Here is a 25495-nt window from a genome sequence, read left to right on the forward strand (position 1 = left end):
ACCATGTGGATTCATGGATTTTTTTTTCACATTCTGTCTCTCACAGTTGAAGTGTACCTCTGGTGCAAATTACTGACCTCTGTCATCATTTTAGGTGGGGGAACTTGCACAATCGGTGGCTGACTAAATACTTTTTTGGCCCACTGTATACTGTAGTTGTATAGGGGCACAATCTATGGTGAAAGTCTCTCTGGCTGTGACAGATGTTTTAAAAGAGGAATTTCAGGCTGCTCATGTAAACATGAAAAGTGATGTGGATTACCTGATTGTCTGGGAAGATTTGTTGTATGTATAATCTCCATCAATAATACAGTAGCAAGTGTTTGTGATACATGTTTAAATATGTAATGAACACAGTATCCATGTGCAGAAAGTTAAAAAATTAAGAAACAACAGGTACTTACTGAGTACAGTTAGTAGGTTTATTTATGTTTTTTAAAAAAATAAATTATATAAACAAAATAAATATTTTTGTTTCACTGAATATGGTTTTCCATTCCAAAGTGTGACATGGCAATAGTACAGGGTTTAAATGGAAGATACATTTTTGGACATTCAAATCCACAATTTCTGAGACCTGCGATTGAAGTCAAGATTGGCTTTTTTAATATTTAGGCAAAATCCTTTACTTCAAAATGTGTCAATATAACTTTAAAAAAACAAAACGGGATTATTTTTTTCATTACCAAGAGAAAACTGAAAAGGACATGCAGTTAAATCCTTTGACCTTTTCCAGGCAGGTTTTGGAAGAACATTTTGTGTTGTCAGTTGACAGTTTGTAGATACACGTTTAATATGTTGTTTTCCCCTTTAGTTTGTATTAACACAAAACAAATACACTCCACCTTAAAAAACAGTTGAATAACACAATTTGAAATGCAAATGACACCATTAAAATAAATACACATTGTCTATTAGCTAATTTTTAAAAGCAGCAATTGTTTAAAAGGTGGACAATTTGGAAAGAAGCATATCTTATTATATGGCAACAGTATCCACAGTTCTAAGTTTGGAAATGACTCAGATGTTATGACTATCATCTTCCAAATTACAGTTACTTAAAACAAAATAATGAAGATCTAAAAGCATTTATTAAAAATGCAAAAGCTGAAAACTGCATGATCATGCCAATTATCCTTAGAAAAAAATAATCTACAACAAAACTATTTGCAAAAAATATCTACTACCTGTAAAACGTTTCTGACTTTTACATGAATTAAAACCCTTTAAATACACTTTACTGACAAAATCACCAAAATGTTTCAGTGTGCATCAGCATGCTCTAAATCGTATCCTGTGAATCTGGCGCATCTGTTTCCTCAGAGATGGTGGCGTACACATGGTAAATGTCAGACTAGAAGATAAAGACAGTAATGTAAGAGTCCTTTAAGTCTGTGGCGATGATTAAGCCAAACAGAAAACATATTTAGTACCAGCTCTCACTTACATTTTCATTTTTCATCTGTTGCACGTTTAGGTTCTCCTCAACTGCAGGTAAGAAAATAACATTCAACAATTATTGCTTTCATTCAGCATTAAACACAAACACACACACACACACACACACACACACATTGCTCTTGTAAGTCCGTGTAGGTCAACTGACTGTCAGGTTTTTCTCTGAATTATTCTCTGAGGTGACTTGTTGTGATTTGATATGATGTAAAGAAAATTGAATTGAACTGAATCTTTAAGAATCCAGGGTCTGTCTAGGGTGCTGTTACTCTAGATCTAGATAATACATAGATGCAATTTTGCTACAGAGACATGACATATTCCACATTGGTCATACTCAGAGATAATACAAGAAATTATGTTTAACAAGTTTTGATGATGACACTGGTAGTGGGTGTAAAACCGAGTTGTTTTTTATTTTAATTTTGATGATTCTGAAGCAATCTAATGATATATTTGTTTATTTATTGACATTGCTTGATACGCTGAAGGCAAAATAAAATGGAAAATGCTATAATCGTGCTTCAATATGTGTCACCTGAACACTGAAAAATTGTTTTTCTAAGCACATGAAGTAAGTATTTCTCACCAGTTCTTTTGCGTATAAGAAGCCCCAGTACCAGTAGGATCATGCCCATAATTATTCCATTTCTTGTCACAGCTGCTGCCAAATTCCATAATGACTCTGTTTTGAAAGCCACAAACAAATTTCACTTGTAACTCAAACACAAGATACTTTGCTATCTGACAAAGTTGCAGCAGTAACCATGGACTGAGTGAAAGTATAAGTAATATTATGGAAGTCTACGCAGTGTCTCTTACCTTCGACTTTCCCTGTAGTATCATTCTTGTTTGAATCTGTTTGGAAAAGAAAATTGATTTGGGCCTGTTAGCTTTGTATGTAGAGGTGTATATTTGTGTTCAGTCACTTAAAGCTGCAACAGCATGGTTTCAATTCTTCAGGTTCTGTGCTTCTGCACATTCAGTTTGAAATAATATACAGTGGGTAAAATAACTATTGAACACCAATATTTGAAGGTCTTGAGAGAGCTCGCTGGTTTTACCCACCATGAGATGCTTCTTGTGTGACACCTTACTAAACAAGACACTTTTTCTTTACACACCATCTCTGTTTGGTTTTCTAATTACTGATTAATTTCAGGCATCATGAATTTCCATGCCTTTTTACACCTCCTGTTTTTACCGCGTTCAGTACTTTTTCCCTGTGTCACTTCTCATAATTTAATTGAACTTAATTTATGGAATCTTTGGTTTGATGTTTTCCACGCGGGGCTTTAATGGGTCGTTATTGATGTCTGGCGAGAATTTCATTTTAGTAGCACCATTACAAATATATTTACTTAGAAAACTGGTGACATGTCTGACACTTATTTTACCCACTGTATATTTTCCATGTCTTAGATAATTTGAGTGGTTTTGCATCTTTTTTGGTATTTGCACAATCACTACAACATATAATTCTAAAACTAAAAACTGTGTTTTCTGTTTAGCAATGCAATCAACACTTCTGTCCTAATGTTGTCATCAGCTGGTCAGTTGACATTACACTGTTGTATTAGTTTTTATTTGGTATGCAATGGTAAACTAGTACTTATTAGGGAATGGAAACAATTATAATAATGAATATTAAACACACAAAAATATCTACAGATAAAATGTATCTGGTCATTTGCATCAATCAGGTTTATAATGAAGTGCCTGCAAAGTTAATAACTTCCTTTCAACACCAGCTATAGCCCTGCTTACAAAGTACTTTTCTATAATTTAAAGGAGAAGTATGTTAAACATAGTATTGTAACAGCATTTGAACTGTTAGACATCGTTTCACTCTCCAGTCTTCAGAATATTTAGTTTGAAAAATAACATATAACACAAAAATTAAACGTCTCATCTTTCATTTGAGCAGATTTACTTTAATACAGAAAAAATATTTTCTAATTTTACCACGTAAGTAATTTATTTACCTGATAATGAGTTCACTGAAGTGGTAGAAGTTAAAGTACTGGGTTTGTTGAGACTTGATTCTGTTCCATAAATGTTCAATAAAATGTTAAAGACATTTAAAAGAAGTGATGTGTGATGATGCTCTGGGTTGTTTGTTAAGTGTGTCCTACCTGTAAACATGATAGATGACGGTTTGTTGATCTTTGGTGATTCACTTTCCAGAATAGCTACAGTAAAAGGAAATGGGTTTGTGTATAAATAAAAGTTTTGTTAAGAAGTGGTGTGAAAAAAAGAAGTGATCTGGAATGATATTTAAATGTACTCTGTGTCCTACCTGTGGCTGTGGTAGATGTTGACTTTGTGGTGGTCGCTCTTGATTCTGCTTTTCACAACAGAGTAAAAGAAGACAAATAAATCAACATGACACGTTTTTTTCCTTTCACACAGTCATTTTAAAAGAAGCAATTTTGGAACTAAAAACAAATTTACTGTCACAGTACTGCAGCATTTCCACCCTAAATGCAAGGCTGAGTTAATCAGTCATCCCCCACTTTGTTTCAAACTGAAATATTTGGGGACCTGTTTTAAAATATAAAATTAGTTTTTACCTCCACCTTTACTCTGAGTCTTTACTGAAAATGTTTTATATGTCTGTTAAATATTTATCGTTCTCGTCTTTGTATTTCTCTGGTGCTTGGTGCCTGTGGTGTTGCACTCAACAGTCACATGGACAGAGTTAATTATTAAGCCAAGAAGAGAAATTATTGGAATCATGGTATTATTGTTATTCTATTAATAAAAGGTCTCTAAGATGAGACCTTTTATTATCATTCAGTGGTCAAAGAAAGGACAGAGCCAGTGGACACTGTGGATTTATTATCAGCTCAGCTATCAACGCAAATCTCTCTAACTGTGACTCTGGGGACAGTGAGCAGTTTCTTTGCACAGGAAACATTTGACACTGAAAGCTGATGTGTATTTTTTATTTTTTTTTGTTATTGTTGTTGTTGTTTTATATGTAAAGCAGTTACTGTTGCTTATCTCTTATTAGCAATAAAAAAGTAAAGTATTTCTGTTATGGGTGTAAGAGCCAACATCTCTCAGTGAAGGCTGATATTTTTCATTTATCAAGTTATTAATGGTTTTACTTTGGAAAATTAAAGCAGTGCTTTTCTGTTAATCTTATTCAGCATTTTTATTTCAGAAATCAAAAAATACTCTATAGAAGTGAGGATGAAAAACAGTAGTTTTGTATTTATTTACAAACAGATTTAATGATGAATCCTCCCCAGGTGTATCAGAATTAAAATGGCCACTGCCAGTGGCGGACTCCCTCAGACATCGGTGCGTTGGTGGTTCTTTGTGTCCGGGGATGGGCATCCAGGTACACACCGGCTCACTCCTTGGCGGCCGCTTATCGGGGCCTGGAGCCTGGGGCTCGGTCGGGCCACTTCAGAGGTGGGGTGCCCCCGGCCTCTCGGCCTGGGGCTCGGTCACTCAGGCACAGCTGGCTGCCGGCGGAGCTCACGGGCGCGTCACTGCAACTCCCCCTGGCTTCTGCTCCGCGGCTGCTGAGTGAGCCCTCATCTGGGACTCTCCTCAGCTCTTTCTGGGACAGTGGCGCAGCTGCCCCTCTGTTGGTCTTCCTTGGTCTCTTGTGTTCTGGGGGCCTCTGGATGTCTGGAGTTTTGATCTCCTCCATACCTGCTTCATGCCCTGGAGGACGGGGCTGTGGCCCCCCCACACCCTCTAGCAGATCATTACATGAAGGAACCTTTTAAAAAAACAAGCGCGTCCATGCTCACAGGTGTACACACGGGTGATCACACCCACAAACTACACCCTTTTTGGCTCCTACCTCAAAGCACACTGTGTTCTGCTGATCTTATGTGCTGCACAATAATGTTTAACATTTAGTATTTACTGTCATATTCCCATATATCATTGTGATGTTGTTTATTCTATTACTCTTGTTCTCTTCTGCTTGTTCTCTTTTTTCTTTCTCAGCAGGTGATCCAGGTGATCGATATATGCATTTTTTTTTCTGCCCATTCTGTTGGTTTTTGTTTTTTGCCCTTCTCCCCCGTCCCTCTTCTCAGCTGTTTCTCTTTCCCTCTTTCTTTCTCCCCTTCTTTCCTCCAGTCAAGTCTGTCCCATATTCAGCAAGTGAAAATAAAATAAACAATAAAAGGTGAATCAAATGGACCATTACGGCAAGGCTGGTGTTAGATTTGTGTTCTCATGAGTAAATATATTAATTTATTTTATGTTGTGAAAGAAGTTTTCTGATTGTCATTTTATTTTGAAAAGGATTTTTTTTTGGTGATTATAGATTACTTCACTTCCTGTTCCTGTTGTTCCGAAGCGCGAACTGCTGAAGTAATGTATGGTTTTCCCCTCCTGTGTTGTTAACAATAAAAGAAACGGGAAAAGTAATCAACCACCAAGTGTATGCATTATTAAGAGAACATGGCCGAAGAAGAAGAAAACTCTTCGAGCTCAACAGGTTATGGGCCCAGGCGTGACACAACAGGAGGAAGATGGCAGAGGTTAGTGTTCAACGGAGACGAAAACAGTTACGAACTTTGGGAGGCAAAGTTTCTCGGCCACATGCGGATCATTGGTCTAAAGGACACTATATTATCAGCCACTAACCCAGATGCAGAGAAGAACGCTGAATGCTACGCTGAACTGATACAGTTTCTTGATGATAAAAGCCTTTCACTGGTAATGAGAGATGCGACTGACGACGGAAGAAAAGCTTTAAAAATACTACGTGACCACTACGATAGTAAAGGCAAGCCCAGAATCATCGCACTGTACACAGAGCTGACGTCTTTACAGAAGAAACCAGATGAGACAGTGACAGATTATATTATCCGGGCTGAAAAAGCAGTGACCTCCCTAAGAAATGCAAAAGAAGTCATCAGTGATGGACTCGCTATGATTCTAAAGGGGCTTCCTGAAGCTTACAAGCCATTTGCTATTCACACAACTCAAAGCAGTGAAGATTTAACATTCACACAGTTCAAAAGCAACCTACGAAGTTATGAGGAAACCGAGAAATTCGACAACAAAGTAAAAGCGGATAATGTGATGAAGGTTGATTTAACATCAATCACCTGCCATGGATGCGGAAACCGAGGACATTTTGTAAAAGATTGTCGCCAAAAGGGAACACCTAAGTGGTGTAGCTACCATAGAAGCTCGACACACAGTGATGAGACATGTAGAAGAAAAACCAAATACAGAGATGATGCGAAACTAACTGTAGTAAAACAAGAGGACACGAAAGAAGAGCAGACTTTTGTATTTAAAGTTAGTCAAAGACTTCTGCCTACTGACATAATAAGAGAAGGACTAATGGTGGACTGTGGTGCTACTTCACACATCATTACAGAGAAGAACAAGTTCATAAAGTTTGATGAGACTTTTGATCCTGAGAAACACTACATGGAGCTCGCTGATGGATCCAGGACAAACAACGTCGCACTCAAGAGGGGAGATGCCAACGTCTCTCTACGGGACATACAAGGACACTGTACCACCATCACACTGAGAGACGCCCTGTTCATCCCATCCTACCCTCAGAGCATATTTTCAGTGAAAGCAGCTACAAACTATGGAGCACAGGTGATCTTCAAGAAGGGACAGAATGAACTGGTGAACAAAGATGGGACAGTCTTCTCCATCGAAGAATACAACAGACTCTACTATTTGAAAACGGTAAACAATGAAACATCATACAATGACATGATGTCCTGTGACACTGTTAATCTGGCTTGTGATGTGAAAACATGGCACGAAATTTTAGGACATTGTAATGTTAGTGATGTGTTAAAGCTACCCGATGTTGTAGATGGCATGAAAATCACAGGCAGTGGCATGTTAGATTGTAATGTGTGTACAGAAGGGAAATTCACTAACAACAGAAACAGACAAAGCGACCCAAAAGCGAGTGACCCATTACAGTTGGTGCACACTGATCTAGCGGGCCCCATTGAACCTAGTGGCCAAAGTGGTCATAAATACGCTATATTATTTACAGATGATTTTTCAGGGGCAGTGTCAGTTTACTTTCTAAAACAGAAAAGTGACACCACAGAGGCCACAGCAAAGTTTCTAGCTGACTGTGCACCATACGGCAGTGTTAAGTGCATTAGATCGGATAATGGCACCGAGTTCACAAGCAGTTCCTTCCAGTCTCTTTTAAGGGAAAAGGGTATAAAGCATGAGACATCTGCGCCATATTCTCCCCATCAGAATGGCACAGCTGAGAGGCAATGGAGAACTCTCTTTGAAATGGGGAGGTGTCTTTTACTAGAAAAAGAGCTGCCAAAAGAATTATGGCCTTACGCCATCCAAAATGCAGCACACACCCGCAACAGATGCTACAGTAACAGAACTAAAAGTACACCGTATCAGATGTTAACAGGGAAAAGACCAGATCTCTCAAAACTGTGGATATTTGGGTCAGACTGTTATGCATACATACATGATCACAAGAAACTTGATCCCAGATGTGAAAAAGGGATATTTGTGGGTTATAGTAAAAATAGCCCAGCATACCTGGTCTATAACCCTCGCACAGGAAAAGTGTCAAAACACAGACTCGTGAGATTTATCAAGAAGAACACTGTTGAACAACAAACACAGACTGATGAATATGACACAGAAATTCAGACTTATGAACATGTAGTGCCTTCAAAAGAAAGTACAGAACAACAAAATGAAAATGCAGCAGAGAACATACCTCCTAGAGAAGAGGAAACCAACACAAATGAACCAAACCCTGACATAGAAAGAAATGAGGGTGATGAGCAAAACCAAACTGAGCGCTATCCTAACAGAGAAAGGAAACCTCCTAAATATTTAGAGGATTACACATCTAACTGCAAAGATTTAGCAAATGAAACCCCTGTAAGTGTTGATTATTGTTACAGAGCAACCTGTGGAATCCCCCAAACCTATAAAGAGGCGCTGATGTCACCAGAGGCACCAAGGTGGAAACAGGCAATGACAGAAGAAATCAACTCTCTGAAGGAGAATGACACATTCGAACTGACTACTTTACCTACTGGTAGAAATACCATTGGAGGAAAATGGGTCTACGCCCTCAAAGAAAATGAACAAGGACAAATATTCAAAGCCAGGTTTGTAGCAAAAGGTTACAACCAGACACAAGGAATAGATTACCAAGAGACATTTGCACCAACAGCAAACATGACATCTGTGCGAACCCTAATGCAAATAGCAGTCCAGAATGATCTTATTATCCACCAAATGGATGTTAAAACTGCATATTTGCATGCTCCCATTGAGGAAGAAATATACATGGAACAACCAGAAGGTTTTGAGCAAACAGAGTCAGGAGAAAACTTGGTGTACAAATTAAAGAAATCCCTTTACGGGTTAAAACAATCAGGTAGAAACTGGTACAAACTCTTGAATGACTACCTTGAACAAAATGACTTTGAAAGAAACCTTTCTGATCACTGTGTATACAGAAAGGACATTGGACATGAAACTCTACTCGTTATCATCTGGGTAGATGACTTGATCATTGCGGCTAGCAATACTAACTTGTTAAACACATTCAAAGAAACAATGAGGTCAAAGTTTAACATGAAAGACCTGGGGAAAATATCCAGTTTTCTTGGGATACAGTTTATACAAAAAGAGAATGAAATCAGGATGAATCAGAAGAGGTACATTCAAAGAATGTTGGAACGCTTTGGGATGTCTGAATGCAAACCCAGATCCACACCGTGTGAACTAAAAACGGACACTACTACATGTGGAGGAAGTGATGCAAATGAGACTGTTAACTCAAGAGAGTACAGAGAAATAGTGGGCAGTTTGATATATGCCATGACGTGTACGAGACCAGATATAAGCTGGGTTGTTAGCAGACTATCTCAAACACTAGCTCAACCCACGAGAGAGAACTTAGTAATGGCAAAACAAGTCCTCAGATACCTAAAAGGCACAAATGACTTTGAACTGATCTTTAAGAAAAGCAGTGAGAATCTAGATCTAATTGCTTACAGTGACTCTGACTGGGCATCCTCTGTAAAAGACAGACGCAGTACAACAGGCTACTGTTTTGCACTTACTAAAGAGGGACCAGTAATATCTTGGAAAACAAAGAAACAGCCTACAGTGGCACAGCTGAATACATTGGTCTTGCAACCACTACTCAGGAAAGCATGTACTTAACCCAACTGTTAAACGGCATGGACAGAAAAAGGTACACATGTACTAAACTGTTTGGGGACAACCAAGGGGCCATTGCGTTGAGTAAAAACCCAGTGAACAGACAGAGGTCAAAGCATATTGATGTGAAATATCACTTCATTCGTGAAGCGGTAAATGAAAGGAAAATCTGCATTGAACACTGTCCATCAGAAGAAATGGCTGCAGACATACTAACAAAACCAGTTACAAGAGTGAGACTCAGAAAGTTTCAAAAATGGTTCTTTGGAAATGCATAAGATGCTATGGGCTAGCAGCATGAGAACAAGGGGGGGTGTTAGATTTGTGTTCTCATGAGTAAATATATTAATTTATTTTATGTTGTGAAAGAAGTTTTCTGATTGTCATTTTATTTTGAAAAGGATTTTTTTTTGGTGATTATAGATTACTTCACTTCCTGTTCCTGTTGTTCCGAAGCGCGAACTGCTGAAGTAATGTATGGTTTTCCCCTCCTGTGTTGTTAACAATAAAAGAAACGGGAAAAGTAATCAACCACCAAGTGTATGCATTATTAAGAGAACATGGCCGAAGAAGAAGAAAACTCTTCGAGCTCAACAGCTGGGATGGTCAATTTGGTAAAGTAAATCCGTTGGGCATCTTTCTTTGCCTTTAGACAATAATTCTGATGGCAAAAGAGCCAAACGGGACAGGCCAAAAAAAAAAAAAAAAAAAAAGAATTAAAATGGCGACATAGTGTTTTATATACTCATTGCACGGATGTGTCCTTGTTGTGGAGTTCAACTGATGATGACTTTCTTTTTCTAATATGCTTAACTCAGATGAACACACTGGGAGCTGAATGAACTTAATATGTTAACATGGTGAGAATTTAATGAATGCACAAAGTACACACAGCTGATGTATCATGGTACATAGAAAAAATCTGGTTAAAACTATTAATAAAAAAAATATTATGGATTTAAAATGATTGAATTGTTTTTACTTACCTGATGTTTTCTTGTTTGAGGTATGGTTTGATTCAGGCTTTTGAAGTTTTGGAACTTCTGAAGTGAAACAGAAACATTAAAAAAAAAAATCGTGTTTTTCCATTTTTCATGTACTCATAACAAAATCACACATTGTCATCTCTACTCATGCCATGCTCTTAGGTCACACTAATTGTGGGACTCAGATTAACAGACTTTTCTATTTCTGATTAATTACTGTCACACATAACCTATCAGTAATTTAGTTACCTGATGGTGGGGTTACAGGAGTGGTATTATTGGAAGCACTGGGATTGCTGAGACTCAGTTGTGCTGCATAAATACATAAAAGGTTTGTTTGTTTTTAATTTAAAGAAAACATTCACAATGTTCTGTATGTTACTTAGATGTATAGTCTGTCTTACCTGTGGTCATGGTACATGGTGACATTTTGCATTCTTTTGCCAAAATATCTAAAAATTAAAAAAAAAAAAGTGTTTATGTATATAAAAATGAATGTGTCTATATTTTGATGGGTGATTTTGTTGGTTGGTTTTCTTGTGTTTGCCTGTGGTGCATTGGGAGTCATCTGCCGGGTATTTAAGGAGCAGCGTGACAGCTCTCGGGTGTCGGATTGTTGTCTCGGCCTTAAGTGGTAAATCATCAACCGGCTTCTATGTAGTACTTTGATTTGCACGACATTCACGGATCGTCATCTCTTCTGCTTCACTGCCCAGCCATTCTCAATCTGGAGTTATCCTGGCTAACTCTCCAAGCTACCTCCCTGCTCACCTGCGCTGCCTGGGGTCCACGTCGTCCCCACTTCAATGTCCAGCCTTAAGTACCTCGCCCAAGCCTCTAGTAAATGTGTGGCAAGTAAGCTCTCTAACTTATTCCTTGTGCAGTCTCTCGTAACTCCTTTGCTCCGTTTCTACAGGTCGCTTAACTGCATTTTCTCCTTTCCCCCTCCGGACAGTTTGAGTTCTCTGTTCAGACAGAACTGTCATGTTTGTTAAACTGAACTACAAACATTAATCGAAATGTTTGTAGTCCCAGATTTAAACCTAGTGGGGAGTCCCACTAGGTTTAAATCTGGGACTCTCCACCATTTGACCTTAGAACTGAAGAAGCTTCTCGGATGAGAGGTGAAACGTCTTCAAGCAACTTAAAGAAGTCCAGACGCTTTTCTTTGCAAGCTCCTTTGACTACGATGACCTGGATGACTGAGAACCTTCACAGACATTAATTGAAATCCTGAAATTCAGGATCTTTTTCAGAGCCAGAGTATACACTAAGTGACTGCAGAGATGAGGTTTTCATAAAACACCTATAAAACATGAAATTAACAAAAATACACAGCAGTCTTTAATAATAAACTCATTCATTTAGAAACTGCATTTTGTGACTACTTGTGTTTTCTTTGTCTAATATTTACATTTGTTTGAAAAATAGGAAAACAGGAAGGTTTTTACACCACTGTATGTCTTTGTAAACTACCCCTTCTTGGGAAATGACAACAATTATTGAATATTAAAAACAGATGAGATCTGTGTAGGAGATCAGAGGGTTGTAACCAAGTAGAATATTAATGATTTCATGTCAACCTCAGCTGCAGCCTTGCTCACCACTAGCACATGCTGGGCTCAATGCTCAACATTGTTAATATTTACAACGCTTACAAAATGGCTTACTAAGAGTTTAATCATAGCTGAACTGTGACTTTATTCACATCTTCTGGCACAGCTGCACTCTTATAACCACCAGTTCCAATAATTTTGAAATTTTTTTTTCAAATAAATTCAAATAATTTTGAATTTTAATGGACAAACAGGCTGAAATTCAATAAACTGAACAGAATTCAGTCAAATTAATCAGATCAACTACAAGAAAAGATGGAATAATTATACAGCGACTAAGGCACACTTTGTAAAGTTATGTCAACTTCAACATTCAGTAGCAGTTTATTTAATTAATGTTTTATTAATTTCAAAAGTAGCATCATATACACTAAAACAGGTTATGCTATGTTTCTCTTTGACTTACCTGTCATGTTGTATCGATCACTGCGAGGTGACAAAGACTTGGGTTCACTTTCCAAACTGTAATCACAGCTGGCATCCTTTTGTTGAACAAGAAGTAGATGCTTCAAAAAATCAGCAACTGGGACATAAAACTGGCAGAACCTCTGTTTGGTTTTTCTCCTGCTTTCCTTGGAGACAGTTTGATTTAGGACTGGACGACTTGCTTCTCCAAAGTACAAATTACATCTTGTATCATTTTTCACAGATCCAGGCAGAGAGCATGTGATGAGAACATATTCTCCATTAAAATGCTGAACACTTATCTCTGGTTTCTGACCTGCATGAAGATCAATGTATCGTCATTAAGTATCAGTCACATACTCGTCATGTTTCAACAGTGCAATAATAAAACAGTGTTGACATTCACAGAAGTCCTACTGTAACACTGAGTCATCATGTTTTATAATTTACATTAACATACATGTGTAATGTTAGAGTTTAATCTAAACTGAAATGAGAAACTGTCTGTCACTTCGTACGCTGACAAAGATTGTGTTACTGTGTGAAGAGGGAGAATTCACATCTGCATACTGCACAGTGTAAAAACATCTCACTTTGCCCTCAGAGGGTGACCTCTGATGTGGCACTAACAGCATTTCAGTTCCTGTCTGTGTCTGTAAACGTGAGAAACCTTTGATAGTTTCTTGCTCCCCAGTATAAAATAACCTAAACATATTGAAGCAGATGATGGTGGCTGACAGTGACTGAGTCTGTCTCTGAGATCACTGTTGCATTGGTCCAAGACACGCTAAACAATAAGAGGTAAAGAGGCGTTTTATCAAAAATATAATTGTTAAATATGACAGTGAGAAATTATGATTTCAGTAAAGAGCAACTCATCAGAAGAAAAACATGTTAAATGTTTAAAGAACAGCTTGAAATTAAAATAGTAAATTGTGGACTGACCTTGTCCTTGAAGCTCAGGCGAGGAAACTGTCAGAAAAAAATGACAAGGTAAATATATATATTAATAAGTAAAAAAAATATAAATAAAATGTAGAAACATTTTTTATTGTATCAGAGTCCAGATAGAAGTCAAGATCAATTTAATTTAACACAGGGAAATTTCTTTTGGACTCCATACTGAATTTTCTCAATACAAATAAAAATACAAATAAACAAAATAAACACACACTGCATAAACACTCAACACAAAACCAGCCATCAAAAATTACTGCTACATAAAATGCAAAAACTTTCAGGATGTTTAACTTACTCACGAAGATGACAAATAACAGGAGTCCAGACATGATGAAGCTGAAAACTACAACTGTCCAGAAGTCTGACTGATACACTCGATCAATCATTTTGCAGAACTTACACAGAGTAAAACCACAGGAAGTAACAGTGCTGAAACTCCCACATAAAGACCACAAGCTACACAGTGAACAGGCTTTTGAAAGTGCCAATATGTTAGCCTGAGCTAAAACCACAGGAAATAAAGAAAAGGAGAGCATGTTTTACACCATTTCTGTTGCTGTGGCTTTCTGTGATCCAGATACAGATCCAGGCAGAGAGCAAGTGATGAGAACATATTCTCCATTAAAATGCTGAACGCTCATCTGTGGTGTTTGACCTACATGAAGATCAATGCAGTATCATTAGATATCAGTCACATATTCTGCATGTTTTACCAGTACAAAAACGACGACAGCGGTGATAATCACAACTGTCCTACTATAACACTCAGTCATCATATTTTACAACTGACAACAACAGCATTCACAACATTTTTTGATCCCCTGAAATTTCTTTTAACACCACATGGAGGCTGAAATGTATTTTACATGTATTCGACGAATCAGTAAAATTTGACATTCAGCCTTCTCAGATGATGCGTGAGAAACACATGTTGAACTGGTTAAATATCAGCTGGACCATCACATCATGTCTGTTAATATGAACACACAGAAAGGTGTAACTGAAATCCATCATAATTTTATCATAACAGGTTTTTATATGAAATACAAACAGTGATTCTGTATCAGGTTTTTGTATCTGCAAATTTAGCTCAGTGTAGTAGGCCAGATGTTTATAACCAGAGACCTGCAAAGTAATAACTGACAACAACTGTAATTAACTTTAACATACTCTCCTAAACATGAAGCACTGTCCACCAGATTCCTGCTAAAGGTAATTGTATGATAAATGATCTAATAACAGGAAGAAGAGTCTCTTACTTTGTATGGTGATGGAGGATGTGTCACTGTGCGGTGAAGGAGAATTCACAGCTCCATATTTCACTGTGTAAAAGCATCTGACTTTGACCTCAGCAGGTGATCTCTGATATGACATAAACAGCAGTTCAGTTCCTGTCAGTGTCTGTAGACACGAGTTGCCTTTGTTACTTTGTTGCTCCCCAGTATAAAAATAACAGTGATGAACTGAGGCAGATGCTGGTGCCTGACAGTGTAATGTGACTGAGTCAGTCTCTGAGATCACTGATGTGCTCACTGTCAGAGTTGGTGGAAGAAGAGCTGAAAGATTAGAGGGAAATACATGTATCAAATATCTAAAAGGTTATTATGGCAACACTCTGAATGAGAGAGATTTGTTGTAAACAAACAGTGTGTGAAAACTTTGTTTGGTTATTTGCAGACTGTATCAGTTCATATGATGCTAAAAGAACAGTTTGAAATTAAAACTGTAAATTGCATACTGACCTTGGACTTGATACTCATGAGAGGAAGCTGTCAGAAATAACATGTCTAACAAGGGAAATACATGCATGTGTTAATAACTGGATATGAACACATATGTAACATTTAAACAATTAAACTGTTAAAGTTTGAGTTAGTTCTTGCTCAGAGTCTGTATAAATGCAGATTTAATTTAATCCAACAAGAACAATAGTTTCTCAATAAACGAACCTGCATAGAATCACCAGCCATGAAAAATGTAGGTAATTTGCAAAGATGACCCTGAGTTCATTTATGGTGAAATCTACAGAGAATTGACTTACTCATGAGGATGGCAAACAGCAGGTGTCCAGCCATGATGAAGCTGAATACTGCAACAGCCAAATTAAACAGACTGATTGTTATTTTGCAGCACTTGTTCAAACTAAAAATACAGGAAGCAACAGCACTGAACAACAGCCAAAGGCCACAACGATGCAGCTTTCGAAAGTACCCGTACATGTTTTACTGAGAAACAAAGAACCACAGCAGAGGGGTGAAAAGAAGCTAATGAGAGGAGCACATTTGAGCATCATTTACTTTGAATTTGTGTGGGTTAAAGGCCTCACTATCTGCACACATGCATCACTTGCATTTATTTTCAAAGCACTGCAACACATGAAGTATTCACAAGTTAGTTCATAAGACAGTAAAGCGCACATTTTAGCTTTTGTATCTGCTGTTACCTGATAAACCTGTTACCTGATATTCTGCTTCTTTACTGAGCAGTCTAAATGTTTTCTTGCTTCATATATAGATTCATTCAAAGTTTCAGTGATGAGAGGTCAAATCAAATTTAGTTCCTGCCCTTTAGCTCTATTAAATAAATGTATTTATGACAACACTGAAGTCACTATGATGGTTTTTACTGAAATAGAGATTTTTAACACCTCTACAACACATCATATACATCTGCTTTTGATACAGACAAATGTGCGCACTAAACAACAGCTGAAACGATGTTCAACATTCTCAAAAATGGGACTCAGCTTTTTCAGAGGGAGAACGATACATTCAGAAAGTGCCGCATTCACTGGAAACACTACATCCAGATGAACAGAATCAACATTTGGTGATTTTCTTACCTGAATAATTGAGTATGCATAAAGATGTTCAACATTGCACTATCAGACTAAGTTTAATTACATCTGCACTCTCGGATAATACTGAAATAATGTTACAATCATGACTACAGACCATGATCGACATGATTTTTTTTACCAACTTGCAACCCAGAGACAATAACAGAGCGCTCTACATATCCAACATTTAAGACATCTCAATCAATGGCTCATTGCAAATCATCAGCCTCTTTTTTAAGTAATGTCTGCTTGATATGTTATTTGTGTTTCTTTTGTTGTATGTCTGAACGCATGGAGACTATATTCATGAAGGTGGAGGAGAAAAGATGCAAAATGGAGCCCACTACATTGTATCTTTTAGGGTTACTGGAGCTGTTGTTTCTCTATGAAATAGACAAAATAGAAATAAAGTCGCATAATGTAATGGTGCATGCTGCATGCAAATTCAATAAATGGATGGAGAACTAATATTAAATGCACAAGTGGTTAATTCATTTTCCCAAGGGACCACATGGGAAATTGGGACTGTTGTGAAGGGCTGCATCAATAAGCTGGACTCAGTTCTGTTTAATACTAATGTTATCCGATTATAAGCTTACCACAAGAGTCCCAGTGTCCTGTGTGGCCCCAGAGGAAAATTCATAAAACATACTCTGAGTGGAAAACCCATCATGTCACCACTACATTGTGTTTTCAGAGGAGCCGCGGCTGAGTTTCTGAAGTCCTCAATATAAACATATCAAAGCCATTTTTTGTTTGTAGGCATTTCAAGACCCAAGGCTGAACTCAAGCATGAACTCATCCTCACCTACGCAAACATTTTTACACTCATCACAAGTCTGCCTCTGTAGTCACTGAGCAATCTAAATTTGATTTTGCTTCATATGTAAATTAGATACAAAGTTTCAGTGATGAGTTGTGAGTACAAATTTAGTTCCTGTCCTTTTTCTCTAGGAGGTAATTTTATCTATGAGAACACAGAAGCCACTAAGGCGGTTATTACTAAAGTAAAGATCATTTTCGCACGTCTACAATGTGTGACACGCATCTGCTTTTGACACAGACACAAGTGTGCACACTGAGATAGCAAACAATAGTTGTTCAACATTGTGCTATCAGTCTAAATTTGATGAATTCTGCATTGAGCATTGATATTGTTTCTTAATCAGTTTTGCACCCTCAGATAATATTGAGATAATATTAACAACATGACCGGAGAACTTCAATAATAAAGCTAAACAGCAACAAAAATAGGAAGCATCTCAAACACTGGCTGATAGCAAACCAGGTGTGTGACCACCCAGAACTCATTTATGTATTTATTTTTGTTGTATATCTTTATGTCTTTGTTCATTTTAATGTTTTATGTGACGTGGCCTGGGACTACAGATATAAATGATCAGTTTTGTTATAACCTGGCATCTTTTAATTTTGGCATACTGATGTACATCAACATACAATTATCCAGTCAGATAAAGAAAAACATTTCATTTAATCAATACTGAATTCTGACATTGTTTTTTAATCACTTTTGTGGCATTTCAACTCATATTAAAAGGCAAATTACTAACAATACTCAATACTTCAGAGTATTGTACTTCTGTATCTACAGCCAGGATAAATTGTGTAATGATGTTGAAATATATTATCCTTATTAAACTTCTTATTATTCATTTAATTCACGTTAAATACTTTTTAGAATATTTTATTTAGCTTGAAATTATGTCTGGGGAATTTTCTCCTACCTCTGTGATGTCCTGCCTCCATCCAGCCTAGACTGTAGCTTTGAACTGCTTATAGCTAAAGGAAAATTCTCTGTGTAATGCATTTGCACCAACTACAAAAGAAAATACAAAAACACAATGTGAATAAAGCACGTGAAATTTTAGAAACCTGTCAACAGCTTGTTTAAAACTAAAAATGATTAAATTCACATCTCAAAAGCTAATTTTGAGCATAACATTTAACCACCTAAAACAGTTTATTTTACTATTACAAATATCATCATAAAGAGGTGCAAAAGGTTGCATAAAGTGCCAAATACAGTCAGCAAAGATATGTATGTGATAAAGTGCGTTTCAGTCCCTGGGTAGGTTGTCTCTTGGTCATAAATCCGTGATTTTTAAATATTATTCCCAAAATCTCGATCAGCCAATTAAAGCATACGTCACTGTCGTCACACCGTCAAGTTTAATCAGTATTTAACATTGATCCGACATTTATTTAGGTCTGAGATTTCAGTCTCAGCCACAACGACGATTCAAATAAAAAGGCAGCGTTGTTTTAATGTCGCCTTGCTATCTGTGCATTTGAAGCACTGCTTGGGTGTTTTGACACCGGATGAGGTGACAGGATTCAGTGATAACACATGAAGTTGGATGAATCCGCGGTGGCTTTCAAATCCTAATTTACCACACCTGGTGCGATGCGGTTCACCTGGTCTCATTATACCGGAAACAACTGCATAAAAACGGAGACAGTTGCCAAATAAAAGGAAAGTACGCATATTTTAAGACTTTAACTTGTCTGCCTTTATTGTGTCCCGTTTTTAAATTTAGATTTTAGTGAAATGCCTCCCAAAAGGCCACCAGCATACTCCACTGAGCTGTCCGATTCATTCACAAGCGAAGCGTCGGTGGATGAGAAGCCGGAAAAGAAATCAGGTCTGTGCGCAAAAGGCGAAAATCTTTAAGATGGAACGAACTTTAAAAATTATATGTAAATTTACTCTGCGTAGATGCTGCGCCTCATCCATCCACGGCGATCATGGTGAAAGAAGCACTTCAAGCGTTGGACTCGCGCAAAGGGGTTTCATCCCAGGCGATACTGAAGTATATCACAGAAAAATATCCGTCGGTGGATTTGGCGAGACTGAAGACTTTAGTTCGCAAAAACCTGAAGAAGGGAGTGGAAAATGGGACGCTGGTGAAGCCTGGAAACTCCAGCGCGACAACGGCCACGAGGAGATTTAGGGTAAGAGGTTACATCTGCAGCTGGGTTCAAACGAAGAGTTCAAATGTCAATTACGGGTTTCGTCTTTATTAAGCTTGCACCGAAGCCTAAACCAAAAGCCGAAAACGCAGAGCCCAGTGTGAAGAAGTCTCCAAAAGCAGCCAAGGATGGAGCCAAGAAGCCCAGGAAAGCGGGTATGAATGACCGTTAAACGTCGAGTGAGCAGTAATTTAAGCTGTTACTCGGTGTCAACTCGTCATTTCTTACAGGTGCCACAAAGAAGAAAGACGCTGCAAATGGACAAACAAAGTCCAAAGAGGTGAGCGGGCGCAAGTTTGGCTTTAGATGGGAAGTTGACTCTTCATGTATTTAAGAATGTGGATGAAGCTCATGGCAGTTTACATCTATATTCATGGTCAGAATGTTACTTTTGCAGAACTATAAATTTCAACAAAATGTACAGCCTCACTAGAGGAAAAATCCTGGAGGGGGGAAAAAAAAAAAATCCGAAATTGCACAATAGACTTGAGCATTTATTTTAAGCCAGATGTAGCAAATTTGATGTATTTTATTTACATATGACTTGATTTGGAGTGTGTTTGATCATTTGTCAGATTCATCTTAAAGTGAATTTTCTGGCAATTGCGTTACAATTCAGGCTTTAAGGGGTTAATGGCTTGGTAAAGTGTCCTGAACATGTCAGTTTTCATAGGATCTCTTATTTGTCTGGTAAAGTAGTTTACATTCTCTCCAGTGGTCATAAAATTCTGACATTCAATCTACTGCTGTCTCCTAAATTCCCCTTTTGCCTTTTAGGACTCAAAGCCTCCCAAAAAGTTGAAGGATGAAGAGGCTTCTACATCAAAGGTTGCTCCAGCGAAGAAGCCAAAGGCTAAAAAAGCTAAACCGACTGGGGATGGTGAGGAAACTGCTGACTCGACCAAGACTAAAGCAAAGAAAACAAAGGAGTCAAAGCCTGAACTTGTAATTCTAGACTGTTTTTATATCGTTTATCAAATAAATCTAAATTTTTAGCTCGAGTGCATTTGAGTATATTCTAATTACCTTTAATACTGGACTATACAATAACTAACCCCAAGCATTGCAAATGTATTGAATCTGGCGCCTAATTTACTTCAGACCTTCTGCATTTGTGCTACTGAAGGTCTAACATGTCCTACAATGAAAGAAACTTGACCGATTTTTGCAATTGTGAGTTTATGACAGCAAGTCTATAATGCTGTGTAACCTGGTTTCAAAATAAAAAGTTGTTCATCTGCAAACATTCTGAACTTAACGTTCAGGTGGCAGCTTTTCTGAGTGAACCATATTTGCACAAGTCTCAGCAGACAATTGTGTAAACGAGCTGACCTAGTGGGCTCCTCACCAAACTGAGTCACTGTTTCTATAAATCGGTGCATGTCCCTGAATATGTTGACCATCCTCAGCTGTAGATTCATGTCCTGTAAACAAAGGATTCATTCCTGTGTAACTCGGACTTCACTGTATGGGCTATTGCTTTCTGTAGTAAGACACAAACACTAGATTTAAGTTTCCATACACTGCAGTAATAAAGATGACTGAGGGGTGTCTGCATTCATTTTATTTGTTTCAAAGATGTTAATTGCAGAAGGGTAAATGGTGATACTCTAAAATAACATCCCAGTGCCTCCACAGGAAAGACAAAAGGACCAGAAAAAGCAGCATGCAAAGCATTAGAAGGGCTGTCTTGAAAAATGGGGCCACCCAGCTGCTCACTGTGGACATCACCACCAACAGCACGGTTATAAAGGCTAGCGATACATCAATTAGTTTTTCAAGTACTGTCTGTGCAGTGGTATTGGCCCATGTCTCTGGATGCCCTGCATCCTCTTCTTTCTGCTGCTGCTGCTCCAGCTTGAACTGGCGTCTCTCACAAGCCTCCAGCACCTCCTGCAGGCCAGAGACAGAACTGAAGTTTTCTACTGCCCAAGGAGAAGTACAGTTACAAAGTCAGTGCTAAAAAGATGCCAGGCCCTTATAGTGGTTAAAAAGGGCCTGGCATCTTTTTAGCCCTGTCAGAATCTGTTTTTGGAGTTTTTTCCTGAGGTGGAATAGTAAAGAGTAAATCTGGAGTTTTTTTTTTTATTTTTTATTTTTGTACAGAAAGGAAGAATCAGCACATCAGTTACATACTGGAACAACTTCTCTTGACATGGGAAAACATTATTTGAAACTTGCATAAAAATCTTGTGTTGCATCAGAAGACCGATCAGCACTCTTCTCCGCTGTGGCGGCTAACTCTTTTTTCAAGTTCCAAACGTCATTCTGATACTGTTCTGTCAAGTCAATGAATCGCTCTTCTAGAGATTCCCTTCTGCAAAACACAACACTACATAAAAACAGCAGATGGTTTCAGCCTATACAGCTGTACAGAGTAATATAGTACCTGTTCTGTAGGTCTTTAAGGTCCTCAAAGAGCAAAGAGTAGTCTCGTTGGTGACTCGCATTTAAGTTTTTAAAGTGTTCTTCAAGTTGGCTGTGGCTTTCCTGAAGCTTACCGACGTACTTCAGTACATCATCAAAGGCCTCGCTGTGGTCACAGGTACACTGCCTTGAGCTACTGTATAAGATATTGAAAGAGACATTTTAGTCAGATTTTGCACCACAGTTGCTGAATAATTGGACTGAAAGAAGATGTAGAGGCCTCCTGTTTGTTACTAGCGGTATTTGGATAACAGCGTGCTTTCCAGATGACGGCTGTAACCTGAAAATTGGTCTGCCTCAAAGTGGGTCTCTGTGGGGTGACTACATATATAAGCATGTTTTTTCCACTTACAGTAAAAAGCAATGAGCAGTGTGTCCTTACTGATAAAATCTGTCTTTTACTGCTGTTTAAAATAATAAAACAATTTCTTAAAAAAAAAAAAAGTGAGATTAAATTAAAGTCTTTAAATTCAATGGGTTTTTTTGCATTAGGACAAAAATTCATTTAAAACGATTTATAAGCACTCATTTTAGTGTGGTGGCTGCTTATAATCTATCTATGCTTTATTTAAAAAGTCCATTATGTCACTGTTAAGTTGTGCTGATAAAATGGGAACTAACCTATTACAAAAATGACTGAGAGAATAAAAATTCACCCAGAACTCCAAACCATCATCACAGTCGATCAGCATCACGCCAGGGCATGAGTAAATGTTGTATTAAATGTCATTTCTAGAGTGCATGAAACATCCAACACTTGTAAATGTTAATATGCAATCACCAGCCATTTTATTAGGTACACTTTACTAGTAATGAGTTGGACCACTTTGGGCTAAATTCTTCATGGCATAGATTCAGCACAGTGTTGGAAACATTGTGTGAGGTTATCATGTCAACCCCACTTTGCAGTTATTTATTTGTAAAAAATGTTTGGAATCATGTATGATTTTCGTTCCACTTCTCACGTGTACACCACTTTGTATTAGTCTTTCACGTGGAATTGCAATAAAATTGATTCATGTTTGTGGCTGTAATGTGACAAAATGTGGGAAAGTTCAAGGGGGCCGAATACTTTTGCAAGCCACTGTACAAATCCCTTTGAGGATGTGTCAGGAAGAGTATCCAGTGTAAAAACTACCCACTGTGCCACCCACTTCTACTGTAAGCATGTTAATATACTGACAATATCATCAAAGCTCAACTCTTCCTACGTTCCAAGAGACTGTTAATCTGGATCTATTCTTTTTCACATCTAAGGTCGTGGCCAGTGAAATGAAATGAAATCTTGCGAGTAACAACTAAAAAACATTTTTAGAGAAAAATACTTTGTATACTTTTATTTTAGTCATTTTCATCATTTTAATGTATCAAAGTAGCATCTGTGCTATAAAGTCTGTTTATCTTCGACTTACCTGTTAAGTTGTATCGATCACTGCGAGGAGACAAAGACCTGGGTTTCCTTTTCAAAGTGTAATCACAGCTGGCATCTTTTTGTTGAACAAAATGTAGATGTCTCAAAAAATCATCAATTGAGACATAAAACTGGCAGAACCGCTGTTTGTTTTTTGTCTTGCTATTCTTCCCGACAGCTACTGTGAGGATTAAACGACTTGCTTCTCCAAAGTACAGATTACATCTTGTATCATCTTTCACAGATCCAGGCAGAGAGCAAACAAACCGAACATGTTCCCCATTAAAATGCTGCACACTCATCTGTGGTGTTTGACCTACATGAAGATTAATCAAGTCCCATTAATATACGAGAATATTGTATGTTTTACCAGCACAACAATAACAATACTGGTGTTCATAAAAGCTGAACTGCAACACATTTTGTAATTAACTGTAACTGGTCATGTTTAGATTCCTGCGTGCTGTCTTTGGTGGTTTAAGAAAATATGTAAGAACAACACTCCTAAAAAAGTTTTGTGAAAGAAAACATGAAGCTTTATAAAGATAATAATGTCTAACACACTGTATGATAACTTATCCAGTCACAGGAAGAGCAGTCTCTCACTTTGTATGGTGATGGAGGATGGTTCACTGTCAGCAGACGTTGAATTAAGGTCTCCAGTGTAAAAACATCTCACTTTAACTTCAGCAGGTGAACTGTGATGTGACATTAACAGCAGTTCTGTTGCAGTGAAATTCTGCAGGCATGAGAAGGCTTTGGAAGTATTTTTGCTCACCGTGTAGAAAAAACACTGATGAACTGAAACAGATGTTGGTGCCTGACAGTGTAACGTGACCGAGTCCGTCTCTGAGATCACCTCTGTGTTCACTGTCAGTGTTGGTGGAAGAAGAGCTGAAAAATTAGAGGTAAAGAAATTTTTGATCTAATAGGTAATTTTTGGTTTTAATAAAAAACAAATATGCAGTCAAAGAAAATCTTTGTGAAAAGTAGAACATCAGGGACTCACCTTGTGCTTGAATTTCATGAACGAAAGCTGTTGGAAAGAAAGTCTGTCAACAACGTACTGGAGGCATGTATGACTCATTAATACAACAAACTGTCTTTTCAAGATCACAGGGAATCGTCCTGCTGAGGAAGTTTTAGTTTTTGATTCCACACGTTAGTTTATCAGTTAAAAATATAAACAAGGAAGCACCAAAAGACACAAAACTGGTTACAAGAGGTTTAACTTACACATGAGGATGACAAACAGAAGGTGTCCAGCCATGATGAAGAGGATTACTGTGACTGTGCAGAACACATCTGAAAGTCTGACTTTGTAAAGGCTGATGTTCCAGTTTAAGGAACGTCACAGGAAAACCACAGCAACAATGAACGCTTTTACACAGCGGAGCAAATGAACGTGAACAGCCCTTTGAAACTACTTATGAGTTTTATTTAGATCAAAGAACAAGAAAGGAAGTGAAATAAAGACAAGCATGAGTACATTTGTGTCATTTCTGTTGCTATGGGCTTAGTTTCCCAGATGTCTGTCCTAGCCTGTTTGGCGCCCTGGGCGAACACTCCCTCTGGCGCCCCCCCTCCACACACACACACACACACACACACACACACACACACACACACACACACACACACACACACACACACAGACAAAACATATTAAGGATTGTACATTAACATAAAGCTGTTGTACACACACACACACACACATATGAAGAGAGAGAGAGTATGCATAGTATGCAAACGGCTACCAAACAGCCATCATAATTCGTCATACAATGAGAACAGGACAAATCAACAATTGACAAGGACTAATTAATATTAAAATCTTTAACATAATGCATTGTTTGAAGTTGAGTCTGTTACTGTTACTATTTTTACCATTTCTTCTTGCAGCAACTGTAACGCACATAATTTCCTTAGGGATTAATAAAGTATTCTGACCTGCCATTATCCAATGACACATCTGCTTACCTGCATCTTTTGCTCGTTTCTCCTCCTCTTCTTTTCTCTTTTTTTCTAAACTGAGGACCTGATGGCTTTGAACTTTTCTTGTCCATCTTCCATTGGTTTTAATTTTGCGCCCCAGTATGAACACCCATCCCTCAACCCAAGGATCACCACAACATGATCTAACACACCTAAACCTTAGTTCACAGATTCACTTTGTCTAGGGTGCATTTCTGAGATTTCACACAACCCAGGATTCAAATCATGG

At 37.8% G+C, this 25495-nt stretch overlaps 5 protein-coding genes across 5 annotated transcripts; 2 read left to right on the forward strand and 3 right to left on the reverse strand.

The window, feature by feature from the left end:
* Positions 1-516: 516 nt before the first annotated feature.
* On the reverse strand, positions 517-24541 carry LOC147330703 (uncharacterized). The gene is made up of 10 exons (XM_086294066.1): positions 24508-24541; positions 24281-24307; positions 23878-24165; positions 23273-23587; positions 3591-3647; positions 3441-3500; positions 2278-2313; positions 2045-2140; positions 1448-1488; positions 517-1354 (listed from the first exon to the last, which is right to left on the reverse strand). Exons 1-10 carry the CDS (start codon positions 24539-24541, stop codon positions 1283-1285), a joined length of 1026 nt encoding a protein of 341 aa, XP_086150192.1. The 3' UTR covers positions 517-1282.
* Positions 5264-11613, forward strand: LOC147330704 (uncharacterized). The gene is made up of 2 exons (XM_086292444.1): positions 5264-7146; positions 8364-11613. Exons 1-2 carry the CDS (start codon positions 5890-5892, stop codon positions 8391-8393), a joined length of 1287 nt encoding a protein of 428 aa, XP_086148570.1. The 5' UTR covers positions 5264-5889; the 3' UTR covers positions 8394-11613.
* Positions 12563-15789, reverse strand: LOC147330705 (uncharacterized). Its single transcript, XM_086292445.1, has 5 exons — positions 15645-15789; positions 15346-15390; positions 14863-15159; positions 13589-13615; positions 12563-12959 (listed from the first exon to the last, which is right to left on the reverse strand). Exons 1-5 carry the CDS (start codon positions 15676-15678, stop codon positions 12619-12621), a joined length of 744 nt encoding a protein of 247 aa, XP_086148571.1. The 5' UTR covers positions 15679-15789; the 3' UTR covers positions 12563-12618.
* Positions 18916-20434, forward strand: LOC147330706 (uncharacterized). Its single transcript, XM_086294231.1, has 5 exons — positions 18916-19105; positions 19180-19415; positions 19489-19588; positions 19664-19713; positions 20211-20434. The coding sequence occupies exons 1-5, from the start codon at positions 19012-19014 to the stop codon at positions 20427-20429; spliced, it is 699 nt and encodes a 232-aa protein (XP_086150357.1). The 5' UTR covers positions 18916-19011; the 3' UTR covers positions 20430-20434.
* On the reverse strand, positions 21015-22010 carry LOC147330707 (transmembrane and coiled-coil domains protein 1-like; the record flags this gene model as incomplete). Its single annotated transcript, XM_086290847.1, has 3 exons — positions 21015-21326; positions 21615-21750; positions 21823-22010. Coding segments are annotated over 3 exons (636 nt in total), but the record flags the coding sequence as incomplete, so codon positions are not given.
* Positions 24542-25495: the final 954 nt, after the last annotated feature.

Source organism: Aulonocara sp. 'chitande type north' Nkhata Bay, linkage group LG5 (genome assembly GCF_057382095.1).
Source record: "Aulonocara sp. 'chitande type north' Nkhata Bay isolate Kocher_YH1m ecotype deep benthic linkage group LG5, A_spYH_male_GT1.1, whole genome shotgun sequence".
Taxonomy (NCBI): Eukaryota; Metazoa; Chordata; class Actinopteri; order Cichliformes; family Cichlidae; genus Aulonocara; species Aulonocara sp. 'chitande type north' Nkhata Bay.

Bases quoted from the DNA above. Each gene is read 5' to 3' on its own strand.
- LOC147330704 (XM_086292444.1), top strand. From the start codon at position 5,890: ATGGCCGAAGAAGAAGAAAACTCTTCGAGCTCAACAGGTTATGGGCCC. The intron at 7,147-8,363 runs GTAAACAATGAA...TTATTGTTACAG, and splicing joins GACTCTACTATTTGAAAACG to AGCAACCTGTGGAATCCCCC.
- LOC147330705 (XM_086292445.1), bottom strand. From the start codon at position 15,678: ATGGCTGGACACCTGCTGTTTGCCATCCTCATGA. The intron at 15,391-15,644 runs GTAAGTCAATTC...TTCCCTTGTTAG, and splicing joins GCTGTTTGCCATCCTCATGA to ACATGTTATTTCTGACAGCT. The intron at 13,616-14,862 runs GTAAGAGACTCT...TTTTTCTGACAG, and splicing joins ATCCTCCATCACCATACAAA to TTTCCTCGCCTGAGCTTCAA.
- LOC147330706 (XM_086294231.1), top strand. From the start codon at position 19,012: ATGCCTCCCAAAAGGCCACCAGCATACTCCACTGAGCTGTCCGATTCA. The intron at 19,106-19,179 runs GTCTGTGCGCAA...TACTCTGCGTAG, and splicing joins GAAGCCGGAAAAGAAATCAG to ATGCTGCGCCTCATCCATCC. The intron at 19,416-19,488 runs GTAAGAGGTTAC...GTCTTTATTAAG, and splicing joins CGGCCACGAGGAGATTTAGG to CTTGCACCGAAGCCTAAACC.
- LOC147330703 (XM_086294066.1), bottom strand. From the start codon at position 24,541: ATGGCTGGACACCTTCTGTTTGTCATCCTCATGT. The intron at 24,166-24,280 runs GTGAGTCCCTGA...CTAATTTTTCAG, and splicing joins TCATGAAATTCAAGCACAAG to CTCTTCTTCCACCAACACTG. The intron at 23,588-23,877 runs GTGAGAGACTGC...ATCTTCATGTAG, and splicing joins ATCCTCCATCACCATACAAA to GTCAAACACCACAGATGAGT.